The 25,033-nt window shown below is 42.7% G+C and overlaps 1 protein-coding gene across 3 annotated transcripts in view; it reads left to right on the top strand.

The window, feature by feature from the left end:
• Positions 1 to 25,033, top strand: part of STX8 (syntaxin 8) — a 309,737-nt gene that overhangs the window by 49,257 nt on the left and 235,447 nt on the right. For all 3 annotated transcript variants that reach the window (XM_035300030.3, XM_035300029.3, XM_035300031.3), the window contains exons 5-6: positions 7,219 to 7,343; positions 20,658 to 20,750. In XM_035300030.3, coding sequence (XP_035155921.1) covers positions 7,219 to 7,343; positions 20,658 to 20,750 — 218 coding nt within the window. The remainder of the gene's footprint in view (positions 1 to 7,218; positions 7,344 to 20,657; positions 20,751 to 25,033) is intronic.

The following is a 25,033-nucleotide window of genomic DNA, read 5'->3' as shown; positions in this document are numbered from 1 at the left end:
TTTTTTTTGACAGAAGGAAAGAAAAAAAATGACTAAAGGAGAGGAAGAAAAAGGAAGAGAAAGAGGGAGGGTGAACGGAAATATTGCTTTATTCTGAAAAAAAATGGGTATTAATAATGGCCAATCAATGTTTCATTTAAACCTGTGAGTAGGTGTGATGTGGTACTGACAAGAATGTATATTTTGTGTATTTGAAGTGGAGAGCTCTATAAATATTTATTAAGTTTACTTGTTCCAGATCTGAGTTCGAGTCCTTAATATCCTTATTAATTTTCTGTCTCATTGAATCTAAGTCTCTATGTATCTGGGTGTTAGGATGGTTAGCTCTTGTTGTTGTATTGATCCTTTTACCACTATATCTTTGTTGCTTTAAAATCTATTTTATCCGATATGAGAATTGCAACTCCTGCTTTTTATTTATTTATTTATTTATTTTTGCTCTCCATTTGGTTGGTAAATCTTTCTCTATCCCTTTGTTTTGAGTCTTTGTGTATCCTTGCATGTGAAACAGGTCTGGATGTAACATGCCATTGGGTTTTGGCTGTGTCTTTTGATTGGGGGATTTAGTCGATTTAAATTTATGGTTACTGCCATTTGATGTTAACTGGCTGTTTTATCCATTCGTTGGTGTAAATTCTTCTTTATGTTGGTGCTCTTTACTTTTTGGTATATTTTTAGAAAGGCTAATACTGGTTGTTTCTTTCTGTGTGTAATGCTTCTTTCAGAAGCTCTTGTAAAGCAGGCCTGGTGGTAATAAAATCTCTGAGTTCTTGCTTGTTCATAAAAGATTTTATTTTTCCTTCAGTTATGAAGCTTAGTTTGGCTGGATATGAAATTCTGCGCTGAAAGTTCTGTTCTTTGAGGATGTTGAATATTGGCCCCCACTCTCTTCTGGCTTGTAGAGTTTCTGCTGAGAGATCTGCTGTAAGTCTGATAGGCTTGCCTTTGTGGGTAACCTGGCCTTTCTCTCTGGCTGCCCTTAGTATTTTCTCCTTCATTTCAACCCTGGTGAATCTAACGATTATGTGCCTTGGGGTTGCTCTTCTTGAGGAATATCTTTGTGGTGGTCTCTGTATTACCTGGGGTTGAATATTGACCTGCTTTGCTAGTTTAGGAAAATTTTCCTGAATAATATCCTGAAGGGTATTTTTCAGCTTGGATTCATTCTCTCTGTCACATTCAGGTACACCTATCAAATGTAAATTTGGTCTTTTCACATAGTCCCACATTTCTTGGAGACTTTGCTCATTCCTTTTTATCCTTTTTTCTCTAATCTTGTCTTCTTGTTTTATTTCATTAAGTTGGACTTTGACCTCTGATATCCTTTCTTCTGCTTGAACAATTCGAGTGTTTAAATCTGTGCATACTTCTCGGAGTTCCTGTATTGTATCCTTCAGTTCCATTAATTCACTTATGTTCCTCTCTAAGTTGTCTATTCTCAATAGGATTTCATCAAACCTTTTTTCAAAGTTCTCAGTTTCTTTATGTTGGGCTACTACATGTTCTTTTAACTCACAGAAGTTTCTTATTATCCGTTCCCTGAAGCGTGATTCTGTTATTGGGATGAGCTCGTTCTCCATCAAGCCTTGTTCCATTGTTGATGTGGAACTGTGATCATCTTTAGAGGGAGAGACATTCTGATTTTGAGTAGTCTCAGCCTTTTTACACGGTTTCTTCCCATCATTGTAAATTTATCCTCCTGTCGTCTTTGAAATTACCAACTTTCAGATTAGGTCTCTTGAGTGGACGTCCAAGTTGTTAGTTCCCAGGGCCAGAACAGCGGCATTAAGACTGATGGTGCTTTTCTGCCCAGGATTCTCCTGTCTGGTTTCCTTCTTGTGTCTGTACTAGGTGACTCTGCCTTCCCCGGGCTCCAAACCTCGGTCAGAAGGGGAATTAGTCTTGTTCACTCTGCGCCGAGAGCTGCCCGCCGAGGTGCTGGCGAAACCGCTGCACCGGCCACCAGAGTCACGCTTGCGACCCATGTGATTCCTCCACTGGGGATCTTCTGCTCCGTGAGTGACCAGAATTTGTCTGAAAGTGTGGTGTCCTCTAGTTATCTGCGCTTTCACTGAGAGCTGCAATCCCGAGATGTTAGTGATTGGCCATCTTGGATCGTTCTCCCACTCTCCACTCTTATATCACGCATGTTTACATGGCACACATTCCCGGCCCTGGAGACTCATTCATGTTTTTGCCTTTTCTTGGAATGCCTTACCATTGCTTCCTTTCTTTTCTAAATCTCATGCATTCTTCAAGGCTGCCTTAGTCTCCTTGCCTTTTTTTCTTTTTAATAGAGAGAGGTCTCACTCTGTTGCTCAGGCTGGTCTTGAACTCTTGGGCTCAAGCAGTCCTCCTGCCTTGAGCCTTCCAAAGTGCTGGGATTATAGGCATGAGCCACTGTGCCCGACCTCCTTACCTTTATGAAACCTCTGAAGTGGTACAAGGGAAATGCCTTGGATTAAGAATCAGAAGATGTGGGCTGAACCCTTAGCTCTGCCACTAGGTGGATGACCCTGAGGAAATCACCAGATGTCTCTTTGCCTTTGTTTTCTTGTTGGTGATACCTGTGCTGACTTACACACAGGGCTGTGCATGATTCACATGACATGATGTTTGTGAAATGCCTTTGAAATCACAAATTATATTATAGCACCAATGTGTGATACTGTAACTTCCTGACAACACTCCTTATTGATTTCATTCATCTATTTATGGTTTTTGCTGAAAAAATTATTCATTCCATGTTTCTCTTTCAGTGTCCATTATGCCAGGCATAATGTGCCCTCCCCTCCCCTCCCCTCCCCTCCCCTCCCCTCCCCTCCCCTCCCCTCCCCTCCCCTCCCCTCCCCTTCCTTCCTTGCTTTCTTTCTTTTCTTTCTTTCTTTCGGAGTCTTGCTTTGTCGCCAGGCTGGAGTATAGTGGCACGATCTCGGCTCACTGCAACCTCTGCCTCTCAGCTTCAAGTGATTCCCCTGCCTCAGCCTCCTGAGTAGCTGGGACTACAGGCACCCGCCACCACACCTGGCTAATTTTTTATATTTTAGTAGAGACAGGTTTTCCATGTTGGCCAGGATGATCTTGATCTTCTGACCTTGTGATCTACCCACCTCAGCCTCCCAAAGTGCTGAGATTACAGGCATGAGTCACTGTGCCCGGCCCTTCTCTCGCTGTTTTTAGAATTCTTTCTTTGTCTTTGACTTTTGACAATTTGACTCTTATGTGCCTGAGAGAGGTCCTGTTTGAATGGAATCTATTTGGGCTTTTTTTTTTTTTAACTTCCTGGATCTGGATATCCATTTTGCTACCAAAAAGACTTGGGAAGTTTTCAGCTACTACTTCATTTGATGTTTTCTGTACCTCTCCCCTTCTCTTCTCTTTCTGGAACACCTACCATGTGAATATTTGTTCACTTAATGGTGTCCCATGAATCCTGTAGGCTTTCTTCATTCCATTTTATTTTATATCTTTCTGTGGTACTTCAAAAGATCTGTCATCAAGTTCAAAAATTTGGTCAGGCATGGTGACTCATGCCTGTAATCCCAGCACTTTGGGAGGCCAAGGAGGGTGGATCACTGGATGTTAGGAGTTTGATACCAACCTGACTAACATGGTGAAACCTCATCTCTACTGAAAGATGTAAAAATTAGCTGGGTATGGTGGCATGCCCCTGTAGTCCCAGCTACTCAGGAGGGCTGAGGTGGGAGAATCACTTGAACCCAGGAGGTGGAGGTTGCAGTGAGCTGAGAAAATGCCACTGCGCTCCAGCCTGAGTGACAGAGTAAGACCCTGTCTCCAGAAAAATAAAATAAAATTCTACTGCTTGGTCTAGTCTTTTGGTAAAGCTCTAGCTTGTATTATTTATTTACTCATTGAATTCTTCAGCTCTAGGATATCTGGTGTTTTTTTTTAATGGTATGTATCTTCTTGTTGAATTTCTTGTTCGAGTCATGAATTATTTTCCTGATGTCATCCAATTGTCTAGCATTATCTTGTAACTCACTGTTTTTTCTTGAGTACGATTTTGAATTCTTTTTCTGTCACTTTGTATATTTCTCTATGATTGAGATCTATTACACAGGAATTATTGTATGTCTTTGGAGATGTCATGTTTCCTTGCTTTTTCATGTTTGATGTATCCCTGTGTTGATTTCCATGTATCAAATCGAATGAATTTTTTGATTTGATGAATATTCACTTTAGACCTCTCATCAGAAATAGTCATATGAATGGATCTTGGGGTGTTGGTTCAGTGGGGTGCATTGACTTTGGTGGGCATAGTAGTGTAGTTTTTGTGTAGTTTCTTCAACAATAATCCATGCTAATGACATTTGTGAGTGTCTCAATGGCCTCAGCTGAGAGGCTTTGTGGTGGTGGTGGCATGACTTTGCCAGGGGTTTGCTCACTGGGCTATTAATCAGGTTGGCAATGCATGCATTCACATGGTGGGTTGTCCAACTTGGGGTCTCCCTTGATGGGGTTGGGGTTGATGCCCTTACTCTGGCTGAGGGCACAGGTGCTTGGTTGCTTGGCCAGTCTTGCTTGCCACCTGCCAGAGGGGCCTGTTGGGCTGTTTCTCAGGTTCAGGACATGGGCACACTGCTGCTCAGCTCTCCTGGGGGCGGGGGCATGTCTGCTGGGGGCAGCCCACAGGGCTGTTTCTCAGACATGAGAGGTGGGCATAGGCTGCTTAAAGACCTGGGGGCGTGTCTGCCAGGAGTGGCCTTATGAGTTGCTTCTCAGACCTGGGATGTGAACACAAGGCTGCTTGGCGGGCCTAGGGGAGTTGCTGCTGGGGGTGACCCATGGGCTGTTTTTCAGGCCTGAGACGTGGACACATGGCTACTTCACTGGCCTGGGGCAGTGAAGGGTTGTTTCTCAGGCCCCAATTGAGGTGTGAGGCCTTCGGGTGGGCCAGGGTCATGTCTGCAGGGGGCTACCCTGACTGACTAGTTCACAGATCCTGGATACAGGACTGTAGTCACTCTGCTAGCCTGTCAGTTGCTCAGGGCCTTCTACTTGCAGGAAGGTATGCAGCAGTTTGGTTGGCTCAAGAGTGGGTTTGCCCTGAGTGGGACTGTTTCTGTGGCTGAAGTGCAGAGGGTGGTTTCCCTTCAGCGCAGGAGTCACAGCCATTCCTGAGCCCTGGGGTGTAGAGTTAGCCATCTGTGTAGGTTCGGTGGCATGCAGATGGAGTCCCAGTGCTGGAAAGATGTAGTGGCTGCTGGCCCCAGGAGGAAGGCACACTCCAGAGGGAGCTGGGGTCCGGAGATAGCACCATGCTGTAGTAACTTGGCTCATGGGGTGGGTGGGGAGTAGGGTGTGCTCCTAATCTGTGGCAGTACAACTGTACCAATTCCCAGCAGCTCTTCAAACTGGGCTCAGAACTTGCAGGGACTGGGGGATTCTCCTGTAATAAGGACTATAGGTATTTGCAGTGGCAGTGAGGGCCGGTGGGAATCTTCTGCTTACCTTTTCTTCATAGGGAGTCCTGTGTCCAGGCCTACCCAATCCTGGTGGAAGAGATGGGGCCGCAGAGGCTGGGGGCCTTCATGCTTCCCTCCTAGATTTTCAATCACCACAGGGGCCTCTCCACTTCCCCACTGCAGTCCAGCGCTTTCCCACACTGGAGTCAAACTTAGCTGTTCATTCATTGCCTGGAGTCTTTTCATAAGAAAGGCGGGGTGAGGGGGCGGGTGAACACCAGGTGCCTCTAAGCCAGCTTGCTGATGTCCCACCCACTATTTACTCTATGATTTTTCATGACTGATGACTGCTCTAAGTGAAAGTTCATCTCTTCATTGAAGTAGTCAGAAGGTGGTATCCGGAACAAGATGATCTCAGCTTGGACAGAATGTGGACAGGCAGGGAGAGGAGAGGAGCTACTTGAGGGAAGGAGAATCCTAAAAACATGGTGACTGAGGCGGAAATCATGTGCTTCCTGTTCCTTAGACAGCGAGACCAACTGATCTGGTGCAGAAGGGGCACATGGATTATTAGAGGGAGTAAAGATTAAGATTGACAAATCAGAATGTGTTTATTCTGTTATGAATGCTACATTATAGTCACAAAATTGGTTTTGAAACCCTGAATGTGTTTCTGTCTGTGAGCAACCAAAGGTCCTTTTTCTTTTCTTTATTTGAGACAGAGTCTCGCTCTGGTACCCAGGCTGTAGTGCAGTGGTGCAATCTCGGCTCACTGCAACCTCCACCTCCCAGGTTCAAGCAAATCTCCTACCTCAGCCTCCTTAGTAGCTGGGATTACAGACGCCCGCCACCAAGTCCAGTTAATTTTTGTATTGTTTTTAGAAACATGGTTTAATCATCACATTGGCCAGGCTGGTCTGGAACTCCTGACTTGAGGTGATCCTCCTGCCTCAGCCTTCCAAAGTGCTGGGATTACAGGCATGACTCACCATGCCTGGCTCCAAATACTCTTTAATGGGAAATTATATGGCCTTTATATTTTTTCAACATTGTACTCTGTAGTCACAATGTTGTAATCTGTAGTCGCAGCATTGTATCTGCTTCAGAAATAATATTTGTACCTTTGGAGTCATCGAGCCTTTGAGACAAACTTTGTCCTAATAAAAAGGCCACTGTTCGGGCTTGTGTTTTGGAAATTTAAGAACCTTGTTTATTACCAACATATTTTAGGATAATTAACTTAAATATCTCTTGGAGCATTAGTACAAGTATTATGTTCTACCATCATCTCTATAAGAGGCTGTACCTGTAATCCCAGCACTTTGGGAGGCCGAGGCGGGTGGATCACGAGGTCAAGAGATCGAGACCCTCCCGGTCAACATGGTGAAACCCCGTCTCTACTAAAAATACAAAAAATTAACTGGGAATGGTGGTGCGTGCCTGTAGTCCCAGCTACTCAGGAGGCTGAGGCAGGAGAATTGCCTGAACCCAGGAGGCGGAGCTTGCGGTGAGCCGAGATTGCGCCATTGCACTCCAGCCTGGGTAACAAGAGCGAAACTCGATCTCAAAAAAAAAAGAGGCTGTAATTCTGAGGACCAAGGTTGTGACTTATTCATCCTTGTATCTCTTTCAGCACTGAATGCAGTTCCTGGCATAAACTGAGAATGCAATAAATTGTGTTTCAGTTGAATTTTCAAAGCATTCAAGGCTGGCCACCTCTGCACTTGTGGGAGTAATTGGCATTTGAGCTGCATGTTTTGAGATATATCATGCATTTAATATTGTTCTTTAGGTCCAGCCTGATGAGGGAAGAGGCTAAGCGAGAAGTACCCAACCCTTGGCTCTTTGAGGAGCCCGAGGAGACCAGAGGCTTGGGTTTTGATGAAATCCGACAACAGCAGCAGAAAATTATCCAAGGTACCAAATATTCTGAGGAGTGTGGGCTTAGAAACCTTGACAGATTCTTTACTGGCACCTTGATTGTTCCTCATCCCCATTGAAAATCGGAGTGAAAACTGTTGGTCCTTTAAAGTTTTTGACGTGTGCCTCAGGATACTGGAGGGATAGGCAGTTGCTGTCAGTCATCTCGGTGGCCCATGGAAATGGTGATTTTCCGTTGGGCAGGAGCAGAGACAGCAGATCGGAATCTAAGTCCAAGTGAATTTGATGCCTATGCCTTTTGCTTTAGCTTTACAACTGGGAATTAGTCTCCAAATATAAGACTCCATCTTTTATTTGTTGTTATAAAATATGTCAGTTTGGCCTCCCAAACTTTCATCTTCTGCCCTGTGCCTTTTTAACTTTTTTTTTTTAAACTTTCTTTTATTTTAAAAATTTCAGAAGTAGTGCATGATTGTTATACAAAGTTTAAACAGTATAGGGATGTATAAAATGAAAGCCTTCCATATTGTTTCTCCAATCTCAAACTGGAAATGGATTAATATGTATTTCCTTAGACCTTTTGTATACATTCACATATATATATTCAATATACATATACTCATTTTACATAACTAGGATCATGAGATACTTAACTCTCTCCATCTATATGTAATTCTACACCTTTTTAAAACTTAGTATGTGTCATGGACTTTTTCTTAATGTTAGTATGTACAGATACATTATTCTTTCTAATTCTGCTTTTTAAAATCAGCTTTATTGCCAGGCCTGGTGGTGCATGCCTATAATCCTGGCACTTTGGGAGGCCAAGGCAAGGAAGATGGCTTGAGTGTAGGAGTCTGAGATGAGCCTAGGCAGCATAGTAAAATCCCGTCTTTAAAAAAAAAATGAAAAGAAGCAAAAGAAGGAGAAGAAAAATCTAAAATCAGCTTTATTGAGATATAGTTGACATTATCGTAAATGGCACATGTTTGAAGTATATGATTTGATAAGCTTTGACATGTGTATATGCCTGTGAAACCATCACTACAATAAAAATAATGAACTTCATTGTTACTCCCAAAAGTTTTCTTCATGTGTCTTTGTAGTGTCCTCTACTCTCTGCTTCTCTGGGTTCATCTTTTTCAGATTCCACATATAAGTGAGATCATGTGGTATTTGCCTGGCTTTCTTTGCCTGCAAATGCCAGCAGTGGGATTGCTGAGATCTTTTTATTTTAATTAATTAATTTATTTTTGAAACAGAGCCTCACTCTGTCGCCCAGGCTGGAGTACAGTGGCACGATCTGTACTCACCGCAACCTCTGCCACCCGGGTTCAAGCAATTTTCTAGCCTCAGCCTTCCGAATAGCTGGGATCACAGGCACCCGCCACCCTGCCCAGCTAATTTTTCTATTTTTAATAGAGATGGGGCTTTACTATCATGGTCAGGCTAGTCTTGAATTCCTGACCTTGTGATCCACCCACCTCAGCCTCCCACATTATATAATAATATATATTAGGATTATATGCCTATAATTGTGTCCAGCCCATTTTTAATTTTTTGAAAAACCTCCATACTGTTTTCCATAATGGGCTGCACTAAATGACATCCCCACCAACAGTGTTCAGGGATTCCCTTTTCTCCACATTCTAGCCAACACTTGTTATTATTTACTTATTTTTTTAGTATAGCCATTCTGACAGGTGTGATGTGATAGCTCATTGTGTTGTTGCTGTTGTTTGAGACTCTGTTGCCCAGGCTGGAGTGCAGTAGCATGATCCCAGCTCACTGCAACCTACGTCTCCCAGGTTCAAGTGATTCTCATGCCTCAGCCTCCTGAGTAGCTGGGATTTCAGGCGAGTACCACCACACCTGCCTAATTTTTGTAGTTTTAGTAGAGACAAGGTTTCTCCATGTTGGCCAGGCTGGTTTCAAACTCCTCACCTCAGCCTCCCAAAGTGCTAGGATTACAGGTGTGAGCCAACATGCCTGACCTCTCATTGTGGTTTTAATTGGCGTTTCCTGAGCCCAGGACTCTCAGCACTCAGGAGGCTGAGGGAGGAGGATTGCTTGAGGCCAGGATTCAAGACCAGTCTAGGGAACATAGTGAGACAGGCCTCCAAAAAATGTGTTTTAATTAGCAGAGCACAGTGACATGCACCTTTGATCCTCGCTACTTGGGAGGCTGCAGTGGGAGGATCCCTTGAGCCCAGGAGGTTGAGGCTTCAGTGAGCTATGATTGTACCACTGCACTCTGCCCTGGGAGATAGAATGAGACCCTGTGTCTAAAAACTAAAAATGAAAAAATAATGATAATTTGCATTTCCCCAATAGTGATCTTGAGCATTTTTTTTTTTTTTTTTTTTTTAAGATGGAGTCTCACTCTGCTGCTAGGCTAAAGGGCAATGGTGTGATCTCAGCTCACTGCAACCTCCACCTCCCAGGTTCAAGCAATTCTCCTGCCTCATCTTCCCTACTAGCTGGAATTACAGGCATGTGCCATCACACCTGGCTAATTTTTGTAGTTTTAGTAGAGACAGGGTTTCAATTTGTTGGCCAGGCTGGTCTCAAACTCCTAACCTCGTGATCTGCCCACCTTGGCCTCCCAAAGTGCTGGGATTGTGAACATTTTTTAATATACTTATTGGCCATTTGTCTCTTTTTTTGAGAAATATCTGTTCAGGTCCTTTGACCAGCTTTTAATCAGATTATTTATTTTTTGCTGTTGTTTGATGTGTACGTGTAACTTTTAAAGAAACCAAAAAACTAGTTTCAAAAGTGGTTGTACCATTTTACATTCCTACTAGAAGCATGTATGTTTTCTAGTTGTTTCATATCTTTACACAACATAGTATGGTCAAATTTTGTTATTGTAGTCATTTAAATGAATGTGCAGTTACACTGTGGTTTAATGGTATGCATTTCCCTCATAACCTGCATATATTTATTTTCCACCTGCATATTTTCTTTGGTGAAATGTCTGTTCAGATTGTTTACCCATCTCCAGTTGGGCAGTTTGTTCATTATTATTAAATCGTAAGAACTTTTAAATATTTTTTATATCATCTGTCAGACATGTTTTACAAATATTTTCTCCCAGCGGTTTATGTTTTTCATTCTGTTAACAGTATCTTTCAAAGAGCAGAAGTTCTTAATTTGATGAAGTGCAGTTAATCAATTTTTTTCTTATATGGTTTGTGGTTTGGTTATATCTAAGAAATTATGACTAATCTGGCTGGGTGTGGAGGTTCATGCCTGTAATCCCAACACTTTGGGAGGCCAAGGTGGGCGGATCACCTGAGGTCAGGAGTTCAAGACCAGCCTGGCCAACATGGTGGCCAACCCCATCTCTACAAAAAATACAAAAGAAAAATTAGCCAGTCGTGGTGGCTGGCACCTGTAATCCCAGCTACTTAGGGGGCTGAGGCAAGAGAATTGCTTGAACCTGGGATGCAGAGGTTACAGTGAGCCAAGATCACACCACTGCACTCCAGCCTGGGCAGCAAGAGCGAGACTCTATCCAAACAAAACAAAACAAACAAAAAAACAAAACACGAAAGAGAGAGAGAGAAATTATGACTAACTTGAAACCACAAGATTCACTGCTTTGTTTTTTCCTAGAAATTTTATGGTTTTAGGTTTTACATGAGGTTTATGAACTACCTTGAGTTAATCTTTTATATAGTGAAGTATGGATAGAAATTCAGTTTTTTAAAAGAGATATCTATTTGGTCTAACACCATTTAAAAAATACTATTCTTTCTCTACTGAATTTCTCTACATTTGGGTAAAATCAACTGACTATATGTATGAGCCTATTTCTTTTTTTGAGACAGAGTTTTGCTCGTCACCCAGGCTGGAATGCCTTGAGATCTTGGCTTACTGCAACCTCCGCCTCCCAGGTTCAAGTGATTCTCCTGCCTCAGACTCCTGGTAGCTGAGATTACAGGTGCCTGCTACCATGCCTGGCTAATTTTTTGTATTTTAGTAGAGATGGGGTTTTGCCATGTTGGGCAGGCTGGTCTCTAACTCCTGACCTCAGGCGATCCGCTTGCCTCAGTCTCCCAAAGTACTGGGATTGCAGGCATGAGCCGCCGCACTTATGGGCCTGTTTCTGTTGTAACCTCTGTTCTTTTCTGTTGGTCTATTTGTTCATCTCTATGCCAATGCCACACTGTGTTGATTATTTTACCTTTATGATGAGTCATTAAGTAAGATTATACAGGTCACTTAACTTTATTTTCACAATTTTATTGGCTATTCTAGGTCTTTTGCATTTCCATGTGAATTTTAGAATCTGTTTTTACTTTTTTTTTTTTTTTTTTTTTTGAGACAGAGTTTCGCTCTTGTTTCCCAGGCTGGAATGCAATGGCGCGATCTCGGCTCACCGCAACCTCTGCCTCCTGGGTTCAGGCAATTCTCCTGCCTCAGCCTCCCGAGTAGCTGGGATTACAGGCACGCGCCACCGTGCCCAGCTAATTTTTTGTATCTTTAGTAGAGACGGGGTTTCACCATGTTGACCAGGATGGTCTCGATCTCCTGACCTCGCGATCCACCCGCCTCGGCCTCCCAAAGTGCTGGGATTACAGGCTTGAGCCACCGCGCCCGGCCTGTTTTTACTTTTACAAAAGAAAACTTCCTGGACATTTGATTGGGATCACACCGAATTTTTAGGTCAATTAGGGGAGAATAGGTATTTTAATGCTATTGATTCTCACATTATCTCAGCGACGCTTTTTGGTTTTCGCTATACATGTCTTGCATATCTTTTATCATATTTATCCCTAAGTAATTCATATCTTTTATTCTAAGTAGCATTTTAAAAATGTCAATTTCTAATTTTTGCTTGTATATCAAAATACAGTTGGTCTTTGTGTATTGATCTTGGATCATGCAACCTTGCCAAACTAACTAGTTTCTGAATGACACTCAGCTTGATACTCAAAGTGGTCCTGTGCAGATCTGGACATCTATAGATCTTCAGTCCTCACCTCTCTGGTACTGTACCCTACATACTCTATCCGCTATGGCTTCTTTGGACTTTTCTCAACTTGAGGGAAGTGCCGGGCTCCACCTGGGTTTCCCCATCCCCACACCATGGCTCGGGAACTCTTGTGAGACAGTAATCCAGGGCAGTCTTAGAGCTCACCTCTATGAGTTACCCATCTCTCAGGGATCACTGCCCTTCATTTCCTGGTATCCATGACCATTGTTTTGTATATTTACCCAGTTTTCTTTTGTTTTTCCAGTTGTTTCTGGCCAGTAGGAAGTCTGGTGCCTGTCAGTCCATCTTGGGCAGAAGCAGAAATCTCATTCTATTTTGAATTCCCTTTCACAATGAAATTATCTAGTCAGTGAAACACTGTGGCCTTCTTACATCTTCAGTTTTATGTCCTTCACCCATTACCATATTTGAAGGAAAGTGAGAAAATGAAAAGCAACACAGCTTTACATGGAGTGCAGCACAGCCATTCACTCTTCAGGATTCACAGCTTCTAAATGGAGTGCATTATAGCTAACACTTACAGCTAATGCATTTTCTGGCATTGTTGCATTTTGACAAGAAAAGCTGTTTTCAGTTGGGAAGAGTCCCCTTACCTGGAGAAGGTGCTCCTTTCAGGGGTTGCTGTGGGTCAATATGAGAGGATGCTCCTCAAAGCATTTGTTATAATCTTCAGAACAGAGCTTCACCCTTGGAAAGCCTGCTGGCCTGTGGGGCGTGGGGGGCTTTGGCAGGAGTAGCAGCACACGTGTTTGGCTCCACTGCTCTTACCTTTGTGTTTAGAAATAGCATATTCCTCTCTGCTAGTGAGCTGTTTTTCAAGGACAAATACAGAAACAGTAGTCATCTTCACACAGAACTCTTATTAGCCTTTTCTCTGCCTCCAGGATCGTGATGATGTTGCTGAGGTGGCTATGACTTTGTTTGCTTCATTGCCAGGTCCTGCAATGAAGCAAATGAAAATAAAGAGCCACAAAAGGTCGTTTCTAACTTCCTCTAGCCCATGGAATCCCTTAGCCATTCTGCATTCCAGCTGACCCTTAGAAACTTTGAAAATCATCCCAATATAACAGTTTACTGCTTCCTTGCAGAACCTAGAAGCGAGGCCTCATTGTAACGAATTAGCCAGTTTGGCTTCTGTGCCTCCTAAGCTGTAATTAGAAGCATGAAATGGGCATTAGGCAGAAGATGGGTGGGGTGATGACAATCACTTACTTGCCTCGAGGGTCCCTGAGATAAAAGAAATGAAGATACCTTTTGGGTTCTTATAGACCCTTGCCCCTGAGTCGGATACCAGGCCTTGGAGAAATATGAAGTGTTATTCCACCTTTACTCAGGAGGTCTCTGTTTATGGGGTTTCTTCATTAGCTCCGTCTAGTCTCATGATTCTTCCTATAGATGTTCTTTCCAGACTCTTCCAGGAATTGTTGTATTTGTTCTAGATTTCTGCCTTCTTAGGTCTCTCCGTGTTTGCATGGGAAATGGGGGTGCGGAAGGTGGCTAGCCAGACTCCATTTCACTCTGGGAGAGTGAACTCACTCAGTAGCTAACCTTTGAACCTTTGCCATCACAGCTTCACAGACAACTTTCTTTGAAGGTGCCTTTTCTTGTAGCTGTCACCTAGACTAGAAGGATTCCTTTCCTAAAATCTTAAAACAAAAATAAAAACATCTGTTCTTAGAACTTGCTCTGAGTCTTCTAACATAGTGATTAACTTTTTGATCTAGCGTGACCTCACTTTTTTCTCCTTCATTCCTACCTCCCTTTATTGAGGGAGAGGTCCTTCTCTATGCGAAATGTGCAAGGTTCATTGCTTCTCTGTGGGCACTGGACAACACAACATCAACTACTTTTTGGACGATGTAAACTCAGAGGACTCACTACTGTTGACCAGAAGCCTTTCTGTCTAGCAGAGACTGTATTCCTTTCTTTTGTAAACCGAGAAGGCCCTCTGTGGTCATTCACTGATTTAAACAGCAAGTGTTGCACAATGTAGTACTTGATTTAAATATGTTGGTGCTCCATGCCACTAGCTGGGCTCAGATCTGGGGCAAAGACATAGGAAAATCAGAAGTCTCGTGTATGTCAAATATATAGGCAATGAAGACAGGCCCAGAAAAGAAGACAGCCCTTGGGGTCTGGATCTTGTACTCTATCCAGGGACTGTGGTTGCAGCCCTTAGGAATGTCCCTCTGCTGCATTGTTAAAATATTGTAACTGGCCGAGCGCAGTGGCTCACGCCTGTAATCCCAACACTTTGGAAGGCTGAAGTGGGCGGATCACAAGGTCAGGAGTTTGAGACCAGCCTGACCAACATGGTGAAACTCATCTCTACTAAAAATATAAAACTTAGCCGGATGTGGTGGCACATGCCTATAATTCCGGCTACTCAGGAGGCTGAGGCAGGAGAATTGCTTGAACCTGGGGAGGTAGAGGTTGCAGGGAACCAAGATCCTGCCACTGCACTCCACTCTGGGTGACAGAGTGAGACTCATTATCAAAAAAAGAGAAATATTAATTTTGCTATGGAAAATTTCAAACATGTAATAGAGAATATCAGATGGTAACTTTGTTTTACTCATCCTCAAGCCTCAGTGACGGTCAACTCACAGCCAATCTGCTTACACATTTATGCCATCTAGTAACCTATTCATCCTACCTAGCCCCTAGGTTATTTTGGGAGCAAATCCCAGACATCATATCATTTCCTCAGTGGATATTCAAGAATATATATCTAAAATATGTGTGTAAAACATAAATACTGCTTTGGAAAACTGCAGTCACAGGCCATTATCACCCTTAAGAAGTTAACGGTAATTCCTGAATCTAATCAGGTATTCAGTGTTCAGGTTTCCCTGTTTGTTGTGATGTTTTCTCTTTCTTTTCTTTTCTGTCCCTCCCTCCCTCCTTCTCTCTTGCTCTCTCTTTCTTTCTTTTCTTTCTCTTTCTCTTTTTCCTTCCTTCCTTCTTTCCTTTTCTCTTTTCTTTTCTTTCTGTCTCATTCTGTTGCCCAGGCTGGAATGCAGTGGCATAAAACGGGCTCACTGCAACCTCCACCTCCTGGGTTCAAGTGATTCTCCTGCCTTAGCCTCCCAAAATGCTGGGAGTACAGGCATGAGCCACTGCACAAGCCAATGTTTTTTTTAGATAGTTCAATTCAGTATCTAAATATGGCCCATAAATTGCAACTAGTTATGTCTCCTAGGTTTCTTTAATATACACGTTCTTTTTCCAACTCTTCTTTTTTCAATGAAAAAACTGCATTTGCCCTTTAGTTTCCCACCATCCAGATCTTGCATTTCTGAATGTCTAAAGATAGGAAGTATCCAAACACCTGATGGTTTCAACGGGATTTTAAAAAAATGATTGTATTAGTTTTCTATTGCTGCTTTAATAAATTAGCACAAACTTAGCGACTTAAAATACATTTATGATCTTACAGTTCTGCAGGTGAGAAGTCCAGTGCAAGTCCCGCAGGGCTTAGATCAAGCCGTTAGTAGGGCTGCATTCCTTTCTGGAGGCTCATTCTGGAGAATTTGCTCCCTTACTTTTTCCAGCTTCTGAAGGCCACCCAAATCCCTTTCCTTCTTCCATCTTAAAGCCAGCAAGTTAATATCTCTCTGACCCTTCTTCATACTCTCTCTGAATGGCAGCTCGGAAAGTTCTCTGCTTTTCAGGACTCACATGATTATACTGGGTCCACCTGGATAATCCAGAATCCAGGCTAATCTCCCATCTCTGACTCTTTGACCTTAATCCATCTGCAAAGTCCCTTTTGCCATGTAAGGGAATCATATTCATAGGTTTCTGGGATTAGGATGTAGATATCTTAGACATGGGGGATATTATTCTATCTACGGTAATGGTCCATCCATTTTTCAAAATTCAAATCATTGTAAAATAGAAGAATGACTAATAGTGTGTTACCACTAATAGTATGTTACAATTGCCCTCTTGTGATATCATAATGAAATGACTTGGGTTATGGGAAAGAGTAGGAGAGATTTTACCACTTATGATATGATGGTAGTTTCCTTGGTAAGAAACTACATGGTGTCTGGGCGTGGTGGCTCACATCTGTAATCCAAACACTTTTGGAGGCCCAGGCGGGTGGATCACCTGAGGTCAGGAGTTTGAGACCAGCCTGGCCAACATGGCAAAACCTCGTCTCTCCTAAAAATACAAAAATTAGCTGGGCATGGTGACTCACACCTGTAATCCCAGCACTTTGGGAGGCAGAGGTGGGCAGATCATGAGGTCAAGAAATTGAGACCATCCTGATCAACATGGTAAAACCTTGTCTCTACTAAAAATACAAAAATTAGCTGAGTGTCTGAGTGTCTCTACTAAAAATACAAAAATTAGCACATGCCTGTAGTCCCAGCTACTCGGGAGGCTGAAGCAGGAGAATTGCTTGAACCCAGGAGGTGGAGGCTGCAATGAGCTGAGATCATACCATTACACTCTAGCCTCAGTGACAAGAGTGAAACTGTCTCAAAAACAAAAATAAATAAATAAATAAAAGAAATGCCTCAGGACTTCAGGACTTGGGGAAGCCCAGGTTATGTGAATGTGATTATTATTACCTCCATAGCATCTTGATTATCTGAATCTTCCTTGTCTTTGGATTGTGAAATGAAAATTTATTGCAGCACTTAAAGATGTGGAAAAAATTGCTAAGATTAAAAACATTATTAAAGTGGAGCAGAACTCTTAGCTGTCTTTCTCTTGTGCATTGGATGATCTTCAGGTTGCTAAATCAGAGAATTAGTCAAGTTTGGGAATAAAGAGTATAATTAGTGTATTTTCATTCATACTCTCTGTCTCTATTAGATAAAGTAATTTTACGAGTTTACTGACTCTTTTCCTAATGGAAACTGTGGAGGAATCTCCTTTCCTCTTTTTAAATGGTTTTATCTTTTAATCCACATTGACACTTGACTCTCAGTCCTGTATGTATAGATTATTCATCAGATGCATTTAGAATTTTACTATAACATCAGTCATCCTATAGGAGCACTTGGTTGAATATGGATTTATCTTGGAGGCCATCCAAGAGGTTGTTATTGAAGACCAAGAGGACCTCATTATAAAGTGATTTTACTATAAAATGGTCCTTTCGAATGATCCCTAAAGACTGCAGGTCATTTTTATAGTTTAAAAAAAAAGTACAGAGTGTCAAACAATATCACAAAGGGGTTCTTACCTCACACTGTTAGTTTAAATAAATTCCAGATGAATTAAAGAGCTAAGTTTAATGGTTTAATTCCATTAAAAGACCTGGAAAAAATATAAGTAAATGTTAATGCGACCTCAAGTAAGACCTTTGTGATCTCTGCTTTTGTAGATATGCCTTTATGTGAAACAGTCATTTCAAAAACCCTGTAGACAAATGAAGCTGTGAGGGGTATAATGTTACCTTCATGTGGTGTGTCGTGTGGTGAACAAGAGTCATTTCACTCAACTTCACAGTGTTCTCAAAGCAGAGAACAAAAGTAGAGGAAGAAGTTTTGACAAACAGATGACTGAGACTGTCTCGTTTAAAAAATACATATTAAATTTTAAAGAAAGAATCTTGAGTAACTTGAGTTTAACTTACTTTTTTCTCTAAATTTCCAAAAACTTACTTTGCTTTTGACATTTGCAAAAAAGTTTCAAAGTAATACATTTTCATTTTTAAACAAAAGCTGTTTTACTATACTTTGTTTTGTATCCTGCCTTTTTTTTGAGACAGGATCTCACTCTGTGCTGTTACTCAGGATGGAGTGCAGTGGCGGCATCTTGGCTCACTGTAACCTCTGCCTCCCAGGCTCAAATGATCCATCCACCTCTGAGTAGCTGGGACTACAGGCATGCACCCCCACACCCAGATAATTTTTGTTTTTTTAGTAGAGACAGGGTTTTGCCATGTTGCCCAGTCTGGTCTCGAACTCCTGGGCTCAAGTGATCTGCCCGCTTCATCGTCCCAAAGTGCAGGGATTACAGGCATGAGCCACTGCACCCAGCCTCTGACTTTTTAACTTAAGAACATATCATGAACTTCTTTCAACAATAAATATACACAAACAATGTGATTGAGTGGCTATATAGTGTTTTACTCTATGGATATACTATAAATTTTTAAACAAATCTCTATGTTTGGGCATTTAGGTACGTTCTAATTTTTCACTATTACAAATATATCACTCTGGGTCTGATCAGGAGACAGAAATTTGACAGGGAAAGTTGAATATAAATTATTAACTATAAAAGGGATTAGAGTAATGAGGGATTAGCTGACAAGATGTAAAAAGAACTCTCAACAGAAATAAGGCTAGGCGCAGTGGCTTGCTCATAACTGTAATCCCAGCACTTTGGGAGGTCAAAGTGGGCGGATCATGAGGTCATGAGATCGAGACCATCCTTGCCAACTTGGTGAAATCCCGTCTCTACTAAAATACAAAAAATTTGCCAAGCGTGGTGGTGCATACCTGTAGTCCCAGGTACTCTAGAGACTGAAGCAGGGGAATCACTTGAACTCAGGAGACAGAGGCTGCAATGAGCCAAGATCATGCCACTAAGGTGCAATCTCTAAGTCTCAGGCTGAGATAGAGTGTCTAGGGAGGAGTCCCCTGTCCCCAGGGCTGAGAGAGGGCTCAGCTGAGATTCCCCAAATTTCCGAGAAGCCCCTGTGGTGCCCTTGGTCAAAACCTGCTGGAGATCTGCCCTCTGGAATGCTGGGGGAAACTGTTCATGGGGAAGAACCTCCTGGGCAGCACTCTTGTTATTAACCTCTCCAAGGAGCGGGTGTTGGGAGAGGCTGCCGGTTCTGGGTGCTGCTGGCCACTGTGCCCTGAAGGGGCCAGGCACTGAAGGAACTGCATGTGCTAAAGGATCCTGCCAAGAGAGCAGGCTGGAGCCAGTAAGCAAAAACCCTGGCAAAGGAAAAAATATTCAAGGGACCTTGGTTCATTTTCTTTCTTTCTTTTCTTTTTTTTTTTGAGATGGAGTCTCGCTCTCTCGCCCAGGCTGGAGTGCAGTGGCGCGATCTTGGCTCACTGCAACCTCCACCTCCTGGGTTCATGCGATTCTTCTGCCTCAGCCTCCTGAGTAGCTGGGAATACAGGTACATGCTGCCATGCCTGGCTAATTTTTTATATTTTTAGTAAATATGGGGTTTCACCGTGTTAGCCAGGCTGGTCTCTATCTCTTGACCTCGTGATCTACCCGCCTCAGCCTCCCAAAGTGCTGAGATTACAGGCATGAGCCACTGTACCTAGCTGGTTTATTTTTTTAACAATTTTTTTAAAATTATTTTTATTTTTTATTTAGAGACGGAGTCTCTCTGTATTACCCAGGCTAGGGTGCAGTGGCATGATCATGGCTCACTGCAGCCTCGACCTCCTGGATGATCAACTGATCCTCTCACCTTAACCTCCCAAGTAGCTGGCACTATAGGTGCATGCCACCATGCCTGGCTAATTGTTTTAAGAAAATTTTCTAGAGGAGAGATCTTGCTTTTTTACTCAGGATGGTTTTGAACGCCTGGCTTCAGGTGAACTTCCACCTTGCTTCCCAAAGTGGCTGGGATTACAGGCATGAACCACTGTACCCAGCTGGTTCATTTTCATAGAACAGCCAAAAACAGTGAATTTAGAACTGAGAGGCACTAAATTGATACCTGGCACACACACAAAAAAAATGTTTCAGGGAATATCCTTATATATCCATCATTGCATGCTGTCTGAGTGTTTTCTTACATACATTCCTAGACTTAGGATTGGCAGGTAAAAAGTTGGGCACTTGAGAAATATTGCCATCAGTAAAGCTTATTCTTCTATTACATAGTACTTGGGAGCTTCTAGATCTTCACAATTTAACTAACCTTAGATACTGTCATTCTTTTTAATCCTTATAAATCTGATAAACCAAAAAAAGTAGTTTTTTATTTGTATTTTTAAAAAATTAGTAGTGATGTCAAAACTTTTTTTTCTTTTTTATTGTGAAGTTCTTGCCTGTATCCTCTGCTGATTTAAAAAAATGGGATATTCAGTCTTTTTCATATTGATTTGTACATGCTCTTTATATATTAAGTATCAGAAAGTTTAAATGTTTATGTTTCCAAATCTTATTTTATTTTTCATACTTAAAATCTTAATTCTTTTGGAAATCATTTTAGTTTAAGGTGTGAGGTAGGTGTTTAATTTTTAAATTTTGTTCCAATAATGTTAACTACTTTCTTTTTTCCTGACTGATTTAAAATGTTGCTTTTGTCTTTTATTAAGTTGTGTTACATGCCTGGGTATGCTTGTGGACTTTAAGTTGTTTTCTTCTAGTTTCTAGTTAATTGTTTTTCTTTTTTCTTTCAGAACAGGACGCAGGCCTTGATGCCCTTTCCTCTATTATAAGTCGCCAAAAGCAAATGGGGCAGGAAATTGGGAATGAATTGGATGAACAAAATGGTAAGAATAACTCTGGGATTGACTAGATTTGCCATTGTCATAAATACTAAAGGTTTGAGTATTTGTCGAATGACTTCAATGTTATACAACAGGTAAAGTGGTTTAATGTCAATGATTGATACAGTTTAATGCATTGGAGGAGGGTTGTGGGAGATTTAGATTGTAGTTATTGAATACCATGCAAAGAAAATTGGTTAGAAATTTTTCAGTTCTCAGTAGCTACTTTGAACAATACTGCGTTGTATGATCTATTAATCCCAAGAGCTCTTGTTCTCTGTGGCAGTGATATGAAATTGCTCAACACTTTCTACACTGAGGCTGTGTAAGTCTTGTGTCATCTCCACACCCGGTGGAGTTTGCTGTTCTTCGATCCTATGTACCAGGCTTCAGGGCAAAAAAGTGTTTGAAGATCTTTGTTCAGGGTTTAACGTGACAAGTCTGGTTGGAAAAAGATGAATTTGCCAACTACAAGCAGGATGGATGGGAGAGAGTTTAAAATGTGGAGGCATCTGCAAGGTTTTTGTGCCTGAGGAGGGCCTGGATGGGTTATAGGAGAAGGAATGGGGAAGAAATATGGGTGCACAGGATTGCCAGTGATTTTACTGCTAAGGGCAAAGTCAGGGAAATTGAGAGGAGACACTGGTTTGGGAGTGAGATGGTAAGTTCAGTTTGCATTTGTCTAGTTAGAGATGCCACTGAACTGAGTGGAAGTGTCCAGTTGACAGTAGGAGACATGGTACCGGAGCTCAGGGAGAGGGCAGAGCCAAAGAGAAGAGACGGGAGCAGCTGCAGAGTATAGGTGATGCCTGACAGTGTGGAGTCATTCAGTGGCAGTGAAGCTGGCATTTATGGAAAGCCTCCTCTATGTGCTAAGCCATTTCATCTATGTGATTTCATTTAATCTCCACACAACATCACTAAGGTGGCCCCCTCCTCGTATGTGAGAGGCAAAACTTAGAGTAGTGGCTCTGAGGCCCCCTGAGGCCACATCATTTATGAGTGACAGAGCTAAATCCAAGCTCAGGTCTTCTGATTCTAATGTGACTGTTTTTGCTGCTAAACAAGCTTCCTCTCTAAAGAAGACAAAGTAGGAAGAGAAAAAGAAAATGTAAAAGATTCTAAGACAGTACCATGATGGAATGGCTTTCAAGAAAAGTTATTGGCCGGGCGTGGTGACTCATGCCAGCACTTTAGGAGGCTGAGATGGGCGGATCACAAGGTCGGGAGTTTGAGACCAGCCTGGTCAACATGATGAAACCCCATCTCTACTAAAAATACAAAAAATTAGCCAGGCGTGGTGGCACATGTCTGTAATCCCAGCTACTCGAGAGGCTGAGGCAGGAGAATTGCTAGAACCCAGGTGGTGGATGTTTCGGGGAGCAGAAATGGTACCGTTGCACTCCAGCCTGGGTGACAGAGCAACACTCCATCTTGAAAGAAAAGTAATCATCATGTATGAGCAAGCATCAAAGCCCTGGCGATGGATGAACACCCACTCTGAAGAGAGGGCTGTACTTGTCAGAATCCTGCAGCTGGCACTTCTGTTTTCCATCCCTGGGAAGAATGAGTTAATTTGTTCCCACAGTGCTGTTCCATTTATCTGTCATAGATCAATTCCATCTGTTTATCATCTATCATAAATAAATAAATTACTAAACCCAAGGGAGAGGCCTTCTCTCTTTACAATTCTAATAGTTTCAGCACAGAGAGGACAAGTTAGTTCTTTTCCTGATGGTACCAACATGCACAGGCCAATTTATATATTTGCATATGATTCAGTTATTGGTCAGTTCCTTCCTTAAGCGATAATATTGGTAAGAAAGTAAGCTTTATAGAAAATCCGCCTGTCTGGTATATAATTGTTCTTCATCCAAGGAAATTTACCCTATTCAATGGGTCATACTAGAAAGGACTCTAGCCACAAAATTCATTATCATGTACTGTGTTATATATGGAGGTAAGCCGCAGTGTCTGTGGGTGGATGGCTAAGAAGTGATGGTACAGGCTGGGCACAGTAGCTTACTTCTGTAATCCCAGCACTTTGGGAGGCCAAGGCGGGGGGATCACGAGGTCAGGAGATTGAGACCTGCCTGGCCAGCATGGTGAAACCTCGTCTCTACTAAAAAAATACAAAAAATTAGCTGGGCTTGGTGGCACGTGCCTGTAATCCCAGCTACTCAGGAGGCTGAAACAGGAGAATTGCTTGAACCCAGGAGGCGGAGGTTGCAGTGAGCCGAGATCGTGCCATTGCACTCCAGCCTGGGTAACAAGAGCAAAACTCCGTCTCAAAAGAAAAGAAAAGAACAGGGGATGGTGCATAATTTGGTGGGATGACTTATTAACTTCCCAGATGAAATCACCATTTCTAAAATCACCGTTTCTTTGTTCAGCATAAGGCAGTCACAACTGCATGTCTTTATCTTGTCTTTCCTCTGGTTTAGTGGTTATCATACTTTGCTGCATATTAGAATCACATGGTGCTTTGAAACTCCCAGAGCCCATGCCATACCTGCATTAGTTTTCTTTTTTGTTGTTGTTTTCATTTCTTGAATTTGATTTTTAAGATTACCTTCCTCAGGCTGAAGTGTGTTTCTTTTCTATTGCTGTTGTAACAAATTGCCACCAACTTAGTGGCTTAAAACAGCACAAGGCTGGGTGCAGTGGCTCACGCCTGTAATTCCAGCACTTCAGGAGGCCGAGGTGGGTGGATCATTTGAGATCAGGGGTTCGAGACCAGCCTGGCCAATATGGTGAAACTCCACCTCTAGCTGGGCATGGTGGCAGGTGCCTGTAGTTCCAGCTACTTGGGAGGCTGAGGCGGAAGAATCACTTGAACCCAGGAGGTAGATGTTGCAGTGAGCTAAGATTGTCCCACTGTACTCCAGCCTGAGCGACAGAGCTAGACTCTGTCTCAGAACACACGTTCTCTCTCTATCTCTCTCTATCTCTCTCTCTCTCTCTCTCTCTCTCTCTCTCTCTCTCTCTCTCTCTCAATGTCTTACAGTTCTGTGGGCCAGAAGTTTGATGTGAGTCACACTGGGTTAAGACTAAGGCAGGGTGGGAGGGTGGGTGTTCCTTCTGGAAGCTCTAGAGGAGAATTCATATCTTTGGTTTTCCTGCTTTGAGAGGCCTAGCCACATTCCTTGGCACATGACCTCTTCCTCCGTCTTCAAAGACAGCAGCCATAGGTTGAGTCCTTCTCATATGGCATCACCTCTATCTCTTATGGCTCCTCCTTCTTCTACTTTGAGGGACCCTTGTGATGACATTGGGTCCACCCAGATAATCCAGAATCACTTCCCCATTTTAAGGTCAGCTGATAAGCAACCCCAATTCCACCTACAAGCTTAATGGCTCCTTTGCCATTTAACCTAACATATTCACAGACTCCAGGGACTGCAATCTGGTCATTGTTCCATCTACCACAGTAATTTTTTTTTTTGGAGTTTTGCTCTTGTTGCCCAGGCTGGAGTGCAGTGGCGCCATCTTGGCTCACTACAACCTCCACCTCCCAAGTTGAAGCAGTTTTGCCTCAGCCTCCCAAGTAGCTGGGATACAGGTGTGCACCACCATGCCTAGCTAACTCTGTATTTTTAGTAGAGATGGGGTTTCACCCTGTTGGTCAGGCTGGTTTCAAACTCCTGACCTCAGGTGATCCACCTGCCTCCGAATCTCAAAGTGCTGGGATTACAGGCATGAGCCACTGCGCCCGGCCTACTGCAGTAGTTTGTACCAAGTAAAATCACAACCTCCAGGGGTGGGGTCCAAGCATCAGTAGTGTTTGAAGCTCCCCAGATGATTTCAGGGTGCTGCCAAATTTGAGAAGCAGTGCTCTTGTTGACTATGCGGAGAACGTATTTAGTGTTGTACTTTGTACTTTGTATTGGTTCTCCTACACTCTCATTACAGATCTAAACCCCCCACGTGCACGGAGGCACATCTACATGGTGACATGTGTATACACAAAGCATCACAGTCACAGACAGAGATCCTTCTTCTCACACATTTTGCCCCATCCCTTTTGCTGCTTCCTCCACGCCTCCCCTGTCCTCATCTCCATTTCATACCCGGATGGCTACATGTGTACATCCACAAATAGGAGGTATTTTTCCATTCATTGCCAATCCAAACTTGGTTTTCTCTGTGGTGGCCTCCCGGAGAGAAGGCAGCTATGCTGGTGGTTTTCTAATGTGCACATTTGCTCCTTGGAGATAGGGCAGAGTCAGCCATTTTCTATCACAGGAACAGAGACTCTCTGAGGATAAAAAATTATATCCCTGCCA

This window comes from Callithrix jacchus, chromosome 5, assembly GCF_049354715.1.
Source record: "Callithrix jacchus isolate 240 chromosome 5, calJac240_pri, whole genome shotgun sequence".
NCBI classification, from domain to species: Eukaryota; Metazoa; Chordata; class Mammalia; order Primates; family Cebidae; genus Callithrix; species Callithrix jacchus.
Note: the sequence above shows the minus strand (reverse complement) of the source record. Positions and strands in the feature narration are given on the sequence as shown.